This window comes from Cervus elaphus, chromosome 11 (assembly GCF_910594005.1).
Source record: "Cervus elaphus chromosome 11, mCerEla1.1, whole genome shotgun sequence".
In the NCBI taxonomy this organism is placed as follows: Eukaryota; Metazoa; Chordata; class Mammalia; order Artiodactyla; family Cervidae; genus Cervus; species Cervus elaphus.
This window is the reverse complement of record NC_057825.1, coordinates 6,240,816-6,258,572: the sequence shown is the minus strand read 5'-3', so window position 1 is coordinate 6,258,572 and position 17,757 is coordinate 6,240,816. Positions and strand designations below refer to the sequence as shown.

The window sequence follows — 17,757 nt, the reverse complement described above, 5'->3', positions numbered from 1 at the left end:
AGCAGTATCAGCTCCCAGACCCTCCCCACATCACACCACCTTCCAGTCTCTACCCCCATCCCAAGGGAACCACCGTCCAGGGCTTCGCCTTTTAGAAAAATGTAGCTTTATTGACACACAATTTATGTACCATAAAATCCACCCATTCATATTAAAAACGCCCCACCCTTAAAAAAGAAGGAGACTCTGTCACATGCTATGTCACGGACGAACCTGAATGACATTACGGTAAATGAAATAAGCCAGTCACAAAGAAACAGATACTATATAATTCTAATTGTATGAGGTCCCTAGAGTAATCAGATTCATATAAATGGGTAGTAAGACGATGGGGGCAAAGGGCTGGGTGCGAGGAACATGGATTTAGTGTTTAATGGATACAGAGTTTCAGTTTGGCAAAATGAAAAAGTTCTGTGGGTGAATGGTGGTGACAGTTGCAGGAAACGCAAATACACTCAGCACGACTGAACGGTGTCCTTAAAAACGAGTGCGATGGTAAATTTTATGTTCTATGGTTTTTACACAATTTTTTCCTGTCCTCACTGCGTGGCATGTGGGATCCTAGCTCCCTGAGCAAGGATCGAACCCATACCCCTTACACTGGAAGCATGGAGTCTTAACCACTGGACCTCCAGGGAAATCCCCACAGGTTTTCAAGTGACAAAATTCACACACGGGAGCGGAATTGCCGTACTGGCTGCGGGAGGCTACATGTGGCTCCCAAAGATGCGGCCACATCCTAGTCTCCAGGACTTGTGATTTCTATTTTTTTAATTTACTTTTTACTTTATATTGGAACACAGTTGACTGATAGTGTTGTGTTCATTTCAGATGTACAGCAAAGTGATGCAGTTACACAGATACGTGTACCTCTTCTTTGTCGGATCCTTTTCCCGTATAATATTATCTTACTTGGAAAAAGAATCTTTGCAGATGCAATTGAGTTAAGGATCTTGCGATAAAGAGGTTGTCTTGAATTGTCTTGGTGAGCTCTGAATGCTAGCAAGTGTTCTTTAAGAGAGAAGCAGAGGGGCATTAGAAGGAGACACACACACAGAGACGCGGGAAGCAAGAGAGGGGAATCAGATGTTAAGGTGTAGGTAGACAATGCAGCGATGCGGCCACAGGAGTCCAGCCGCAGATTGCTAGAAGCCCCCCAAAAGCTGTAAGAGGTGAGGAGCAGCTCCTCCCCCGGAGCCCTGGAAGGAGCACAGCGCTTTGACTTTAGCCCCGAGAAACGATTGACCTGGGACTTCTGGCCTCCAGAACTGTGTGAGAACAAATTTTTGCTGCTTTAAACCATCAAGTCTGTGGCCATTTGTTTCAGCAGCCACAGGAAACGAATACGCTGGCAAATGGTTTCCGCAGTGATGACACGCATCCCCCCCCGCAGGGCGAGAGTCTGGCTGGGCCTCACCCGCACTGGGCATCTTCCATCCTTTTCATTCTAGCCGTTCTGGGGGGTCTGTAGTAGTGAGGAGACAGGAATGATTATCTTCAGAGGCGAAACCTGAGGATGAGGGCGTGACTCAGTGACAACCACTCACCTGTGGGTGAGAGTCCACGTCTGCCAGGTACCCAGGTGTCAAGCAGAGGCACTTCTAGCAGATGTCAGGGCTTCACTGGAAACAAGCTAAATGTCCGCTAATAGGGACCCGGTTCAGCAAATTGTAACCTGCCCAAACAGTGGAATAGCAAGTGGTCACTAAAGATGAATATTGAACGCCACAAAAGGTCCTTATGACCTATTATAGAATTAAGGAAGAAGAAAGAGAAAGGGCAATCTGATCACATTCCCATAAGGAAACACTGTCAAGAAGGAAACACTCTGAAATGAGTATTGGGGTGGGAGGATCCTTCGCCTCTGGGTTTTCTAGTCTGTCTGAATGAATACCGGTCACTTGAATACAGGCACACCCGTTTTATTGTGCTCCGCTTTATTGCACTTTGCAAATACTGCATTTTTTTACAAACTGAAGGCTTGTGGCAGCCCTATTTCTAGCAAGTCTGCTGGCACCATTTTCCCAGCAGCGTTGGCTCACTTAGTATCTCTGTGTCGTATTTTGATAATTCTCGAACTAGTTCAAACCCTCCCACCAAAAAGATTGTGACTCACTGAAGACTCAGATGATGGTCAGCATTTTTAGTCATCAATTATTTTGAAATTAAGATATATAGATTGTACGCTTTGGCATAATGCTATTGCACACTTAATAGACTACAGTATATAGTGTAAATGTACTTTTTTTCCCCTTCTCATTTTTTTTTGTCCGCACCACATGGCATGCAGGATCTTAAATTCTCTGACCAGGGATCAAACCCGTGCACCCTGCAGTGGAAGTGCGGAATCTGGACCACTGAGCTGCCAGGAGATTCCCTAAACATACTTTCCGTACGCACTAGGAAACCAAGAAGTTCACGTGGTTTGTTTTATTGTGATCCTGGCTTTGTCGCGGTGGTCTAGAACTGAACCTTCCGTATCTGTGCGCTCGGCCTGTGTGCAAACACAACTGAAGTGTTCCTGAAAGCTGTCCTGGGCCTCCCGCAGGTGCCCCGGTGTTCCAGGTGAAGCCCCAGGACGTGACAGTGAGACCCGGGGATTCCGTGGCCCTGCGGTGCCAGGCCTCCGGAGAGCCGGTGCCCACGGTGGAGTGGTTGCGAGCGGGCCAGCCCGTGCGGGCCAGCCGGCGGCTCCAGACCCTGCCGGACGGGAGCCTGTGGCTGGAGCGAGTGGAGGCCGGAGATGCAGGCCCGTATGAGTGCGTTGCTCACAACCTCTTGGGCTCTGCCACGGCTCGGGCATTCCTGGTCGTGAGAGGTATGGGGCGCCCCTGCCCAGATCATCATGAATGGGGGTGGGATCCCCTGCCTGACGGGGATCTGTGTGTTGCTTGGGGGGCTCCTGGCTCAGTGTCCTGTCAACTCCCTGACTCTTCTTCTCTTTGTTTGGAGTCACAGACTTAGAATGAACCAGCCCAGAGGGCCTTAAGAGGTCATCTTGTCTACCCTGCCCTTTACACCTGGGGAAACTGAGGCTCTGAAATGCTGAGTGCTTGACGCTCCTCTTGGATCCTGGCCCTTCCAGCTTAGCTGGCACAGACTGGTGTCCTTCGTTTGGACACAAAGGACTGAGCGTGTGCGTGCTCAGTCACTTCAGCTGTATCTTGCAATCCTACAGACTGTAGCCCGCCAGGCTCTTCTGTCCATGGGGATTCTCCAGGCAAGGATACTGGAGTGAGTTGCCATGCCCTCCTCCAGGGGATTCTTCCTGACCCGGTGATCGAACCTGCATCTGCCTGCATCTCCTGCGTTGCCAGGCGGGTTCTTTACCCACTGAGCCACCTGGGAAGCCCCTTTGGGCACACACGATCCTATAATGTGGCAGAGTGAAGCAAGGGTGTCCACAGTACCCACCTTGGGGCTTGTGGTGGAGTCTGTGAGTTGGTGTTGCCCTGAGCTCTGCCCAGCCGTGGTAGGTGGTCAGTAATGGATGCTGCCTCCTGGTGATGCTAAACCCTGACATCTCAGGTCTCCTCAGTCAGCTTCCTTTTCCTTTGGGTCAGATCAAACTTTAAAATTTGGTAAAGGACTATGCTGAGAAACTGCACTAAAATGACTGAGATTGCATAAAGGAAAGTCACAAAATATATTCTTTCTGTGCACCTGTAGGAGACACTCCATATTTGTGGCTATGTGACTCTGTCCCTGTCCATGGCAGACATCACTAATCTATCACCACCCACGACATCAGATCCCTTCTCCACAGAGCACTTCATGCAGCACCTCCACACTGACTTGGATTGGGAATCGACACTTGGCCATTTGAAAACCCACTCGAAACCCACTGCCAACCAACGGTGGGACCCTTTCTGGCCTTTTTGGTTTCCTCATCTCCTGCAGGCAGGGATGGAACACGGACACATGCAGTTCTGAAAACCCAGTGGTTCTCAGACACCCGGCCACAAATGCTGTCTCTAGAGCAAACCTTCCCTGAGCAGACCTTCCCTTTATTTCAGTTCTTACCCTGTCCTGTCGAAAAGTTCCCACCCCAAACCACAGAGCTCTCTCTTCACATGGCCTCTGGGTTAGTTTATGTGGCTGCCATAACAAAATACCTCAAACCAGGTGGCCTGAAGCAACAGAAATGTATAATCTCACAGGAGGGTAGAAATCTAAGATCAAGGTGTCAGCACCGTTGGTTACTTCCAAAATCTGTAATAGAGAATCTATCCAGCCCTCTCCTCTAGCTTCTGGTAGTTTGCTGGCAGTCTTTATTTTGATTTTTATTTTTTGGCCACACCATATGCAGTATCTTATTCCTTGACCAGGGATCAAACCCAAGGCCCCCACAAAGGAAGTGCAGGGTTTGATCCACTGGATCACCAGGGTCTTCCCTGGTGACAGTCGTTAGACCTCCTTGGTTGTAGAAGCATCACTTTGGTCTCTGCCTCCATGATCACGTGGCATTCCTCCTGTGCTCGTGTCTGTCTCTAAAATTCCCCTTTATATACGAACCCCAGTCATATCAGATTAGGGCCCACTTTCCTGACCTCATGTTAACTTGGTTACCTCTGTACAGACCCTATCTTCAAATAAGGTCACACGCTCAGGTACTGAGGATTAGGACTTCAACACATCCTTTTAGGAGGACACAGTTCAATCCATAACAGCTTCCTTACTTTTTTAATGGAAAAAACTAATTTCTATTATTATATTAACTCATATATGTTAACCATAGAAGGGCCAGAAAATTTTTTAAAATCTATGAAGATAAAAATAGTGATCAATTATCTCTGATCATTCAGCTATCAGGAATAGCTCAGGTAATATTTGGGGGTGTATATTTATACCCTTTTCTCTGAATGTAAGGAGATATATATATATTTTCTTTTTACAAATGAGTACAAATGTACAAGTTGTGTTTACAGCCTGCCATCTTTCTTACTCTATTACGGAAAATATTCCGTGACAGTCAGCCTAGTCCACACCTTCTGTGATGGTTTCGTATCATTTCATAGGGACATTTTTATTTTTAATAGAAAAAAAAATTTTTTGGGTGCACCACAAGGCAGTGAGATCTTCCTTGATCAGTGATGGAACCCTTGCTGCCTGAGTTGGGGGTGCTGAGTCTTAACCACAGGACCACCAGGGAAGTCCCATTTTTATAACATAATTGCTGTTGGCTTCATTAAACAAGCAACAGGTTTTTCTTTTCCAGTTTCCCCTCTGACAGCCATCGTGTAGCGCACATCTTTGTGTGCTGGCCTGAATATTTCTCTAGGATGCATTCCTTCAAGGGACATTGCTAGTTAAAGATGTCCAAAGGCTTTGAGGCTCCCTACCCGCCTCCCTCCTTTCCCATCGGCCTGGGGGAGCATGCTGGCTTATGGGGGACAAGAAGCTGCTGAGTCAGCCCACATCTGAGAAAGCTGACAGTGGCTTGTCATCCTGGCCTCCAGTTTCTGTCCCCTTCTGCAGCTGCCAGGGCCACACTGCTGCCTTCTTACCTGCTGCTCCCAATTCCTTCCTTGCCCCCTTATTACAAGGCCAGGGTTAGGTTCACGGCCTTTCCCTATTCCCCTCGATAAACCCTAGCTGCGGATATTGACAGGAGACATCCCAGATGGGCATCAAATCTCATCAAACCCCAGCAGGCAATGGCACTGCTTCCTGGAATCCAAAATCAACCAGCCCCCTGATTTACCCACTTAGGATCTTGGCAGTTGAGTGTTTTATGTTATTTTTTTGACAGATCATTGGCAATTTCTTGTTAATTTCCCCAGAGGGCTGGTGAGCGGAGAGTCAGGCTAGCTTCTGTTCTCTTGCCCCCTGGAATGCCATCTGTCCAGACAAGACAGCTGGCCCATTAGGCAGAGGAAGCACCCCCCTGTGCCCGTACCATCCATTTGATTAGTGCTCAAGAGCGTCTGCTAGCAGACTGCCTGGCGGCTGCTAGAAACCCAGCCCACCCCAGCGGGGCCAGCAGCAGGGTGGCTGGAGCCAGCACTACACTGATGGAATGGGAGGTGTTCAGGTGGCGGCATTTAGTTCCTGGCTTGGTGCCCTGCCTCTCCACCCTGGCTCCTCCAGTGTACCAGCCCACCACCCCCCATCACCTGGCATTTTAGAACCCAACAGGTATTTGGCACATCTGTGGCCCCACCTCCTCATTTTATAGAGGAGCCAACTCCAGGGTGGCATGAGGGCCTAACTTGCCAAGCTTTTCAAGAAGGTGTTAGAATGAAAAGCTGGCATCACCTCTTCAGGGGCTTCCTCTTAAATGCCCCCTGTCTCTCTCAAAGCCAGGATCGTCTAGGTGTTAAATTCATCACCCATGAGCTGTGTGTCCTTGAGCAAGTTCCTGCCTCTCTCTGAGCCTCAGTTTACTCCTTCAGGAAAATGGACAACAGCACCCGCATAGCCTTGAGGGCTCAGAGGTGGATAGTGTCCCTCTTGTTCTCTTCCTTCCTCACAGGGGAGCCCCGGGGGAGCCGGGGCAGCGTGATCGGGGTGATCAACGGCCAGAAATTTGGCGCAGCCATTCTCAACACCAGCGTGCAACAGGAGGCACGTTCCGGGGCCACCACCATCCGCAGCAGCATCAGCCACATCCCCGCGAGTGTGGGTGAGTGCGGGCCAGAGGACGCTCTGACTCCAGCTGAATCCAAACCAAAGCAGGTGGAGGTGCGGATCACTTCCTCCCCACCCCGCAGCCCCAAGCCAAACAAAATAACTGCATTTAAAATCAGCCCCAGGGGGACTTGCCTGGTGGCCTGGTGGCTAAGACTCCACGCCCCCAATGCAGGGGTCCGGGTTCAATCCCTGGTCAGGGAACTAGATCCTGGATGCTGCAACTAAGAGTTCGTGTGCTGCAACTAAGACCTGAAGCAGCCAGATACATTTTTTTTTTTAAATCAGCCTGAGAGAGTGTGAAATGACCAGGTTGATACGAATGCAAGGTCAGATCGTGACTTTTTGCCACCACTGATTGCTGTGGGAGGTTTTCTCCACTGTTAAGGCAAGAGCTGCTAGGGAAGCCAAGGGAAGCCATCAGTAAGGAGTAAGGGATTCAGGATGGAGGGGACAGACATGGGGAAAGTGGAAAATAAAATTATCTAGAAGGCCTGGAGAATCAAGAAATGTCCACTCTCAAACAGATTCATAAAATAGTGTGTTCTAAGCAAATGGGCTTCCCAGGTGGTGCTGGTATGAAGACCCCACCTTCCAGTGCAGGAGGCATAAGAGCTGCAGGTTCGATGGGTGGGGAAGATCCCCTGGAGGAGGGCATGGCAACCCACTCCAGTATTCTTGCCTGGGAAACCCCACAGACAGGGGCAGCTGGCGGGTTACAGTCCGTAGGGTCACAAAGAGTGGGACACGACCAAAGCAGCTTAGCACGCACACACGCACGCAGATGGAATGTTCTGGAGAGACATTATAAACGCTGCTGTAACAGACCCTACCATCTCACCCAGCCCAGGGGCTCCTACATCCCCTCATGGGGGTCCAGAGGAGGGAGAGGGTTGTGCTGAAAGGGGTTTTGCTACAAGCAGCCCCTCCAGCACTGCCCTTGACCGCAGACTGTGTCAGCCCTGGCCGGGGGGCATGGGGCGGGGCTGCAGGGGGTCACTCCGGGCGGCTTTCAGTAGACAGCGAGCGAGACACTGCCCAGATGCGGCTGCCTTTCTTCCAGCTGCAGGAGCAGGAGCCATGGAGAAGCCTCTGGCCCCAGGCCAGGCACTCAGGCTCTGTTTAGTGGAAGCAGAGACACAGAGGCCAAGAAGATTCTGCTCCCAGGCACGGGGGCCCGGCTGGCTCCCGTGAACATCAGCCCTCTTGAGCCTCTTCTGAGCCAGCAGTTTGGCGGAGAAGCTGGACCATCCCTGGCCCCAAGCCAGCAGGGTTCCCCCTCCCCCCAATCCCAGATCCCACCTGCCCCAAGCAGAGGCTGAGCTTCATGGGAGATCTGAGAATCCCTGTCCAGGACATTTTTTTTTGGTGGTGGTGGGGGGGGGGCTCCTTTTCCCAAGTCAGTGGTTCTGTGTCTCCCAGGCTGTTATGCAAGGTGTCTACAAGTTAGGAGACATGGTTAATTTTCAACTGGGTCCAGCATGTATACAGTGACGGTCTGTACATTTCTGGGCTCTGTGGTGACCCAGTAGCCCTCAGTATTTATTGAACTCAGTTGAATACTAAATGGACTCCTCTGCATAAATATATTTTGCTAATTTTCACAACTAGTCCATGAAGTGGATATTGTCTTCATGAGGCTGGGCCTGGGCGGTGGGGGGGAAGGGACCAATCTCTCCTATTGGGGCAATAGGGAGCCACAGAGGGACCTTGAGCGGGAGAGCTGCTGCCCTTAGGATCCGGCCTCTGTGTCCATCCATCCAGGGCCTCTGATGCGGGTGCTCGTGGTCACCATTGCCCCCATCTACTGGGCCCTAGCTGGAGAGAGTGGAGACGCCCTGAACGGCCACTCCCTGACGGGTGGCAGCTTCCAGCAGGAGTCGCATGTGGAGTTTGCCACAGGTAAGGGTGGGGCTGGGGGGGAGGTGGTCTCCCCCAAGGTGGGCCGAGTGGGGCTGAGGTCTGAGCCCTGGGCCTCTCCCCTTTGGTGACTCCAGCCTTGGGGGGTGGGGTGGGTTGCAGGGGAGCTGCTCACAATGACCCAGGTGGCCCGGGGCCTGGATCGCAATGGCCTCCTGCTCCTCGACATGGTGGTCAATGGCAACGTCCCTGAGAGCCTAGCGGACGCAGATCTGCAAGTGCAGGTGGGGGGGTGGGGGTGGCGAGCCCTGGGGTGTGCAGGTGGGGTGGGTGAGAGAGTGGGAGGTCCTGCCCCAATGCCCCCCACCCCCGCCACTGTTGCCCCAAGCAGCCGAGCCCCTTTCCTTCCTGGCCCCCCAGCAGGGTCTGGGCCTGGCCTGGCCTGACTTAGAGGAGGACCAGCCCCCAGGGGGAGGATGCTCTGGGTCCAGCTTCCCCAAGAGCCCGAGGGAGCCCAGCTGGTTGGAAGCAGAGCGGAAAGGCCCACCAAGCCCGCATCCCCAGTCGAGAACAGGGTCCCTCGCCCCTTGGAAGTTGGTACCCTGATGTCCTTGTCCCCCCACCCCCCACCCTGCCCAGGACTTCCAGGAGCGGTACGTGCAGACAGGGCCCGGCCGGCTCTTCGTGGGCTCCACGCAGAGCTTCCTGCAGGACAGCCTCCGCTCGTTCCTACGCTGCAATCACAGCATCCGGTACAGCGCGGCCCAGGGCCCCCAGCCCCAGCTGGTGCAGCACCTGCGGGCCTCCTCTATCAGCTCGGCCTTCGACCCCGAGGCCGAGGCCCTGCGCTTCCAGCTCGACACAGCCCTGCAAGCTGGTGAGGCCCTGTCTGTCTCCCCAGCTCCCATGGCCCCAGCCAGGGCCCCCAGATGAGCCTGCGCCATCTCTCGCCAGGCAGCTTGGGCACTGGGGCCCGCGTGAACTCAGGGCCCGTCCCCTTTGCCTTGCAGAAGAGAATGAGGTCGGCTGCCCAGAGGGCTTTGAGCTGGACGCCCAGGGAGAGTTCTGTGTGGGTGAGCACCCTCCCTGCCCCGGCAAGGATGAGGGAGGCCTCCTGGCCTAGGAAGGGCGAGCTGGCGGGAGGGCCTGGGAGCATGGACCGCCAGACCTCCCTGCTCCCTGCAGACAGGGACGAGTGCTCCGACCGTCCCCGGCCCTGCTCCCACTCCTGCCACAACGCGCCCGGCCGCTTCTCCTGCTCCTGTCCCGCTGGATTCTCCCTGGCCAGGGACGGAAGGACCTGCAGAGGTGAGCGGGCCCCCGGGGGAGAGGCTCACCGGGGACCTGGCCCAGGGGCGCGCAGGGAGATTCCGGGCTTGGACCCTGGGCCAGGGGCACACCCTTCAGGGGATGTGAGCCGAGGGGTTCCAATGCCCTATTCTCACGGAGATCTTGCTGTTTTGAGGGCCTCAGAGTGGGGAGGCTCAAGTACTTGGGGGTGAGGGGGCTCCTCAAAGATATACACGTGCTCACCACATGCACACCCCCTGAGAAGCCTCAGCGGGCATTTCCGGCCAACTGCAAGTGAGCTGACACCCGCCTGTCCCCTCCTGTTCTACTTGCCCCCTTATCGAAGTTGCTGGACGACAAACCTGACCGTGAGCCGCGGTCTAGACACTGATGCCCTGCCTGTGCCTTCCATCCCACCAGTGGGGCCTGGCATTGCTGGGTGTCTTCGGGGCACCCAAAGGGTGCTGTCTGCAGCCCCACTTCAGATGCCACAGGCCAAGGCCCAGGGCCCCTTGGGGTGGGCTGTGTGCTCCTGGGGGTGTTGAGATGATGGCCAGCGCTAGCAGGAGGGGCGGGGACCTTCGTGCCAAGAGTGTCTGGGCCTGGGGACAAAGCCTCTGTGGGTTGGTGGGCTGGGCCTGGGGACAAGTGTTCATGCGCCCCGCTCCCCCCCCAGATGTGGACGAGTGTGCGTGGGAGGCCGACCTTTGCCAGGAGGGTCAGCACTGTGTGAACCTGCTGGGGTCCTACCACTGCCTGCCCGACTGCAGGCCTGGCTTCCGGGTGGCTGCCGATGGAGCCAGTTGTGAAGGTGATCAGAGCAGGGGGCTGAACTATCCCGCTCCTGGGAGCCCAGTGGTGGTCAGGGTGCAGCAGAGGGCCTGTCGTGTGTCCCTGGGACGCTGGGCCTTCAGGGAAGCTGGAAGTCTTCTTGGCAGAAGGAGCCCAGAGAGGCCAGGGAGGAAGCCTGAGCTGGGCACAAGAGGTCCAAGTACCCTCGGCAAGTGCCCTTTTCCTTTGTGGGCCCCAAGTTTGTCATCTGTCTACCTGATGAAGGGGGGCCAGGTCAGGGATGGCAAACACAGGCTACTTCTGCTACCATCTCCCCTCATGGGAGATGCTGGACCATGCTGGGCGTGGTCCAGCCTCAGCATCCTTTTTAACACAGCTTCTCCAGCCACAGTGACTATTGCAGCTCTCCTTCGAGATGAAACCTAGGTGCCAGCCCTGGATACGTGACTTCTAGGGTCCTTCCTGTCCTAGCATTCTAGGCTTTCATGATGGTGGGTCCTTGGGCTTCCCTAGTGGCTCAGACAGTAAAAGCATCTGCCTGCAATGCTGCAGACCCAGGTTCAATCCGTGGGTCAGGAGGATCCCCTGGAGAAGGAAATGGCAACCCACTCCAGTACTCTTGCCTGGAAAATTCCATGGATGGAGGAGCCTGGTGGGCTACAGTCTATGGGGGTCGCAAAGAGTCAGACACTTCTGAGCGACTTCACTATCTTTCTTTCTGGTTCCTCCGAGAGAGGCCATCAGTGAATGGGGAGAGCGTGGTCAATTTGGACCCAGAAGAGGCAGTCACTCCATTTCGGTGACTGTCTGTAGGACTCCTCTGCCTCCCGTCTTCTTCCTGCCCTCCCTTCCTTCTTTCTCACCGTATTTTGAGCTCTGCCCATTCACCAGGGTCCTAAACCCTTCATATGCACCAGCCAGTTTTCTCCCCGTGACCCCATGGAACAGTCCTGTTGTGACCCCTTTCTACAGATGAGGAAACTGAGGCTCAGAGAGGGGAAGTTCCTGACTCAAGGATCCAGAGACATGGCAGATTTCAGTCCAAACCTGGCGCTTTGCCTCGAAAAGCATTAAGCAACTCAGTCGTGTCTGACTCTTTGTGACCCCCATGGACTGTAGCCGGCCCGCCAGGCAATGGGATTTCCCAGGCAAGAATACTGGAGTGGGTTGCCATTCTTTCTCCAGGGCATCTTCCCCACCCAGGGATGGAACCTGGGTCTCCTGCATTGGAGGCAGATTCTTCACTGTCAGAGTCACTAGGGAAGCCCTGTGCCTCCAGAGTCCACCTTTTAAGCCCCTTCCTTCCTTTGAACCCAGACCCTTCTTACCCTCCAAAGCTGGTATAGTTAAAAGTAGTGGTTGCAAAGGCTGGCATTCCACCTACTGGCACTGAAGTTGAAGAAGGAGACAGGGATGAGGCCCAGATGCTGAGAGGTGTGATGTGTCCTGGGGGAGGGGCTCTGGGCTCAGCAACCCTCCCCACCTCCCCCTGCAACCCGGCCCACCCTTGCTCTTGCCTTTCCAGATGTGGACGAGTGTCTGGAGCAGACGGACGACTGTCACTACAACCAGATTTGTGAGAACATCCCAGGCGGACACCGCTGCAGCTGCCCCAGGGGCTTCCGGGTCCAGGGCCCCGGCCTGCCCTGTCTAGGTACGGGGAGCACCACCCCCTCGCTGGGACCCTGGTCAGCACCCCAGCTCACAGGCAGGGAGCCGTCTTAACAAGGATGACACTGAGTTCAGTGAACAGAAATAGCCGCCAAGACCAACTGTGCGCCCAGCACGTGCCTGATCTGTGCTTCGCCTGCTGTTTCCCACCCCCTGCCCAGCAAGGTCACCTTCCCTGGGGGCCTAGGAGGGGGAGGAGGGTGGTGAGAGGTGGGTGGGTCTCAGAGAAGCTTTGCCAAGAATGAGCCTGGAGGCTGAAGGGAGGAGCATTGAGGGACCTTGGGTCTGGGCTCAGGGCTGGGGGAGATGGGAACCTCTCGGAGCAGTAGATCCTGGAAGGGGAGAGGAGGCTGGGGGTGCGGAGAGGGAGGGCTTGGTGGCAGGCTGGTGTGCAGGGGGCGAGGCAGCTGGATTCTGGGAAAGGCTGGAGGGCAAGAGAGATGGCCAGAGCCAGGCGGAGCAGCACAACCCTGAGCCGCCTGGGCACCTGGCCTGGCCCTGCTCCCCCCAGATATCAACGAGTGCCTGCAGCTGCCCGAGCCCTGCGCCTACCAATGCCACAACCTCCAGGGCGGCTTCCGCTGCCTGTGCCCGCCGGGCCAGGCTCTCCTCCGTGACGGCAAGACTTGCACCCCGCTGGAGCGCAGTGGACCAAACGTGACCACCGTCAGCCACCGGGACCTCCTGGTGGCCTGGCTGCGGGCCCGTGCCCCCAAGCCCGGGGGGTCCTACCACGCCTGGGTCTCCCTCCAACCGGGCCCCAGAGCCCTGAGTGTGGGCCGGGCCTGGTGCCCGCCCGGCTTCATCCGGCAGAACGGAGTCTGCACGGGTAAGGTCGGCCCCGTGGGACACACCCCGCTGTGCTGTCTCAGGCCCCCGGGCTGGGCGTGTGGCCACCACTCCCGTGTTCAGAAACCCAGGGTTCACAGGCAAGTGGGCTGGGCAAGGCAGGCAGATGGCTGCCTCCTCACTACATGATTTCTCGGAACCCCGGCTGTGCCAATGGGCAAGGGGCTTCCAAAGTGGGTGGAACGTTTTCCAAACCATTTGACTTCAGGACTACTTTACCCCTTGTGGCTGAGCTGGTAAAGAATCCGCCTGCAATATGGGAGACCTGGGTTTGATCCCTGGATGGGGAAGATCTCCTGGAGGAGGGAAAGGCTACCCACTCAGTATTCCGGCCTGGAGAATTCCACGGACTACAGTCCATGGGGTCACAAGGAGTCAGACACGACTGAGTGCCTTTCACGTTCACATTACCCAGAGGGAGGGCAAATGTTCCCAGGAGCCCACTTGGAGGAACCCTCCTTCGGGTGCGCAGAGGTGAAGCAGTCAGGGAGGGAAGGAGAACGGTCCAGGTTGACCTGGGAAGGTGAGCAGGGACTGGGGAGTGCTACAGACTCATGCAGGTAGAGGGCCCTTGTGTGGAGGCAGACTGGCGCTGAGCTGCAGAGAGGTGAGGGGGAAGGTAGCCTGGAAGGCAGGTGTGTTTCAGCATCACTGCCTAGACAGAACCGTCTGTCCTGGGAGCGCTGTCTGCCCACCACCTCCACCCCATGGCTTGGTGCACGCGGAGCCCGGGGCCTCTCCCCACCTCCCCATCCAGGGGAGGTTGAAAGTGAAGTGGCTCAGTCCTGTCTGACTCTTTGCAACCCCATGGACTGTAGCCTACCAGGCTCCTCCGTCTATGGGACTTCCCAGGCAAGAATACCGGAGTGGGTTGCCGTTTCCTTCTCTAGGAGATCTTCCCAACCCAGGGATTGAACCTGGGTCTCCCACATTGTAGGCAGACAACTTTACCGTCTGAGCCACCAGGGAAGGGGCATGGCAGGGAGAAATCGCTGGTGCCTAAGCAGGGGGTCTCCCTGGCTTGTCCCGAGCCTGGCGGTAGGCAGGGGTGAGGCCAGCTGGGCATCAGTGACTCAGTGTTTCTCTGCTCGCAACCCCCTACCCCACCCTGGGGCCAGACCTGGACGAGTGCCGCGTGAGAAACCTGTGCCAACACGCCTGCCAAAACACAGAGGGCAGCTACCAGTGCCTCTGCCCCACAGGCTACCGCCTCCTCCCCAGCGGGAAGAACTGCCAGGGTGAGCAGGAAGGGGCGTCTCTCACCCAGTCTGCGCTCTCTCCAGCCCCCCCCTCAACCCTCTCCTGTGACAGAGGGGCAGGAGGGGGTACGTGCTGCCCCCTCCCAGGTGGCCAGAGCCAGGGCGGGACCCACATTCCCAGCAGGAGCTAAGAAATTGTTGTGGACAGGCTCTGAAAGCAGCTGGGCTGTGTGTCCCTGGACAACTCACTTCACCTCTCTGTGCCTCAGCCTCCTGGCGAGGTGGGGCTCACACAGCCCCTCCAATAAATGTTTGGATGAGGAGGGTGGGCGCAGAGCCCGTGCTCAGCAAGGCAGCGGCTGCAAGGAGTAGAAGGGAAGTCCTCTAAGCCCCAGGCCAGCACATTTCCCCTGAGGTGCTCTGGAGCCGGTCGGGTCTTGCTGCTGCTTCTCTATAAAGCAGGAACGCCCGTGTCTGCCTGGCCAGTCTCCATCCCTCACTCTGTATCGTGGGGGTCACCGAATGGCCTCTGCGAGGGTGGGGCTCCCACGGGGATGGGGGTGCAGAGAAGGATCACTAGCCGTGGCCTCTCGGGGTCCTAGGGCAGTCATCGTCTCCCTCAGCCTCTCCACCCCAGCTCCAGGCTCAGCAGTCCCCGGAGTGCCCACCTGGGGAGACAGGGATGTGCCAGGGGCCTGCCAGCTGGGCTGTTACAGGGCCAGGCTGGGTGGGGACCGGGCAAGGGGCTGCCCACCTCGCTGTCCTCTGAGGGCATCGCTCTCCCACCTAACCGCCCCCCCCCCCCCACGCCTCCCTGGTTCCTGCCTTGGGCTCTTTCCCCTTTGCCCCATCTCTTCACCCTGCTCTCCTCACCCACCTGCCTGCCCAGACATCAACGAGTGTGAGGAGGACGGCATCAAGTGCGGGCCCGGCCAGATGTGCTTCAACACCCGTGGCAGCTACCAGTGTGTGGACACGCCGTGCCCCGCCACCTACCGGCAGGGCTCCAGCCCCGGGTAAGGGCCGGGCTGGCTGGGGGTGGGGGGCGGTGGGGGGCGGCTGGTCTGCCAGGAGCTGGGCAGCGGGGCACTCTGGCTCCTAGAGAGCCTGACCCCTCCTCCTCCAGGAAGGCCTTGTCTCGGGCCAGAGGGTCAACCCTGCCAGAATTCCTGGGCGGGGCTCCTGAGCTCAAGGGCAACATGCCATCAAGAAAAGCACTTTTCCTGCAGCCGTTTGGGATGTGAACTCACTTGAAAGGTTATCGTTTCCTGCACAGCACGGCTTCCGCTAAGCAGGGAGCGCAGGGAGAGGCCAGAGCCAGGAGAGCACTGGGAGGGAGGGCTGCTGGGGGATGCACACACAGGGACACGTGGGGACACGTGAGTCCATGCAGGAACACACGCGCAGGCGCATAAACTCCACCCAGAACCCCACGCAAAACCCAAGGACTCAAACACACACAGCCACACAAACACGAAACACGTTCCTCCAGGCCTCTCACTGTGGCTACAGATACTCATAAAGATGCGGAGATGGGACCTTGGCTGGCAGGAGCTGCAGCTGTCAGGGCAAGGATCTTGGGTGTCCTCCTGCCTGGGACAGCATTAATCAGGAAGCCTAGGCTGGGGGTGGGGGTGGGGTGGAGAGGCGAGAGAGAGTGGCCGCCCTTGGCAAGGTTGAACCCCCTTGCTGGTGGTGATGGTTTAGTCGCTAAGTCGAGTTGGACTCCTCGCAAGCCCATGGACTATAGCCCGCCAGCCTCCTCTGTTCATGGGTTTCTCCAGGCAAGAATACTGGAGTGGGTTGCCATTTCCTTCTCCAGGGGATCTTCCCCAGCTAGGGATCAAACCCCGGTCTTCCGCATCGCAGGCAGATTCTTTACCAATTGAGCTAGGAGAGAAGCCCCCCCTTACCCCGCTGCAAAGGGGTAACCCCGAGCCAGTTCTGGGGTTCTGGAGTGCCTAGAGGGCTTATCACTGATGGGGGACCTGTTTGGGTGGGAAGGGGCAGGTCTCTGGCTTCTTGAAGCCTCAGTTCGCTGCTCTCTAGAATGGGCTAACAGTGACGCTTGTAAAGGCATGAGGCGCGCGAGGTGGTGGTCGTGCAGCTCACAGCTGAACTGCTGGAATTTGGGGTGGAGTCTGGTTTATGCGGGCAGCCGGGGCCCGCGGATGGCAACCCGGAGTCGGTCTGTCTGTCCCGCAGGACATGCTTCCGGCGCTGCTCGCAGGACTGCAGTTCGGGCGGCCCCTCCACGCTGCAGTACAAGCTGCTCCCGCTGCCCCTGGGCGTGCGCGCCCTCCACGACGTGGCCCGCCTGGCCGCCTTCTCCGAGGCCGGCGTCCCCGCCAACCGCACGGAGCTCCGCGTGCTGGAGCCCGACCCGCGCAGCCCCTTCGCGCTGCGCCCGCTGCGCGCCGGATACGGCGCCGTATACACGCGCCGCGCGCTCACCCGCGCCGGCCTCTACCGGCTCACCGTGCACGCCGCGGCGCCGCGCCACCAGAGCGTCTTCGTCCTGCTCATCGCCGTGTCCCCCTACCCCTACTGAGGGCCGCGGGAAGGGGCAGCGACCTCCGGGGATGGGGGCCAGAGAGGACCAGACCCCGCCCTCCTCCCCCCGCCCCCGCCACCCCGGCGGTGCCCTGGCCCATGCCGCCAGCTGTGGCAAGCGACGTCATCTTCTCCTGTCCCCGTGCGTCAGCGAGACCTTCAGCAAACACGGCCCGGCGAGGCAGCCTTGACCCCAGGACAGCGAGCGTCCGAGCTCGCCTAGCTTCCTCCGCCGTGGGGGTGGAGCCCAGCAGATAGGTGACAAACGTGGTCCTTAGGTGGCGAAGACAGCAGGCAGGCTGGGGTGAATGAAGCCTGATCGGCTTCGGCGGTCTTTCCGCAAGCCCCAGGGGACCCCGGGCCGGGACACAGCGCCCTGAGACACTTAAGGCGCCCCCCATACCTGGCATTGTCATCCTGAACCGGGTGTGTGTATGGAAACCATAAAAACGTCTGTGTTTACCAGTTCGGTTTCTTCCTCCAGTTATTTTGCTTTGGTAAGGAGGGGCTTTGGGAGGGAGACCACCACCCTTTAGGTCCTGGTGCTCCAGTCCCCTGGTGAGGTGGGGCTACCACGGCCCTCCCCGTGGATGGAGCCCAGGCTCCTTGTGGATAGGGTGGTCCTGGCACCTTTCTGGGCTCAGTTTCCTCAGCCAAAAATATGAAAATCTGAGAGTGCCCCCAACCCAGGGCTGTGGGGATAATTAAATGAAGAAGGAAATGTATCACACAGACAGCAGCTATCCCTGGTAGCAAAAAGTAATTCTTAATTTAAAATAATTGCTAATTGTATTTGAGGAACGAAATGTTTCCGGCCATATCAGTAAACAAGGTTGTCACAGTCAGTGATTGCAGTCCTCCAATGTGAGCTGGTGAGCCCCAAGGGAGCTCAGGATGTGAAAAACACAGGAAA

At 56.7% G+C, this 17,757-nt stretch overlaps 1 protein-coding gene and 1 long non-coding RNA gene across 3 annotated transcripts in view; one reads left to right on the top strand and one right to left on the bottom strand.

Annotated features, from left to right (window-relative positions):
• The window catches only part of HMCN2 (hemicentin 2), a 173,403-nt gene extending 156,094 nt beyond the window's left edge, over positions 1-17,309 (top strand). For both annotated transcript variants that reach the window (XM_043916716.1, XM_043916715.1), the window contains exons 86-98: positions 2,549-2,818; positions 6,476-6,625; positions 8,395-8,532; positions 8,653-8,774; positions 9,130-9,367; positions 9,501-9,563; positions 9,676-9,798; positions 10,457-10,591; positions 12,098-12,226; positions 12,755-13,072; positions 14,211-14,330; positions 15,181-15,307; positions 16,497-17,309. In XM_043916716.1, the coding sequence (XP_043772651.1) occupies positions 2,549-2,818; positions 6,476-6,625; positions 8,395-8,532; positions 8,653-8,774; positions 9,130-9,367; positions 9,501-9,563; positions 9,676-9,798; positions 10,457-10,591; positions 12,098-12,226; positions 12,755-13,072; positions 14,211-14,330; positions 15,181-15,307; positions 16,497-16,842 (2,279 nt within the window). In that variant the 3' untranslated portion in view covers positions 16,843-17,309. The remainder of the gene's footprint in view (positions 1-2,548; positions 2,819-6,475; positions 6,626-8,394; positions 8,533-8,652; positions 8,775-9,129; positions 9,368-9,500; positions 9,564-9,675; positions 9,799-10,456; positions 10,592-12,097; positions 12,227-12,754; positions 13,073-14,210; positions 14,331-15,180; positions 15,308-16,496) is intronic.
• On the bottom strand, positions 1,001-16,899 carry LOC122702838. The gene is made up of 3 exons (XR_006343342.1): positions 16,770-16,899; positions 1,548-1,675; positions 1,001-1,465 (listed from the first exon to the last, which is right to left on the bottom strand). It is a non-coding gene; the product is annotated as an uncharacterized LOC122702838 (long non-coding RNA).
• Positions 17,310-17,757: the final 448 nt, after the last annotated feature.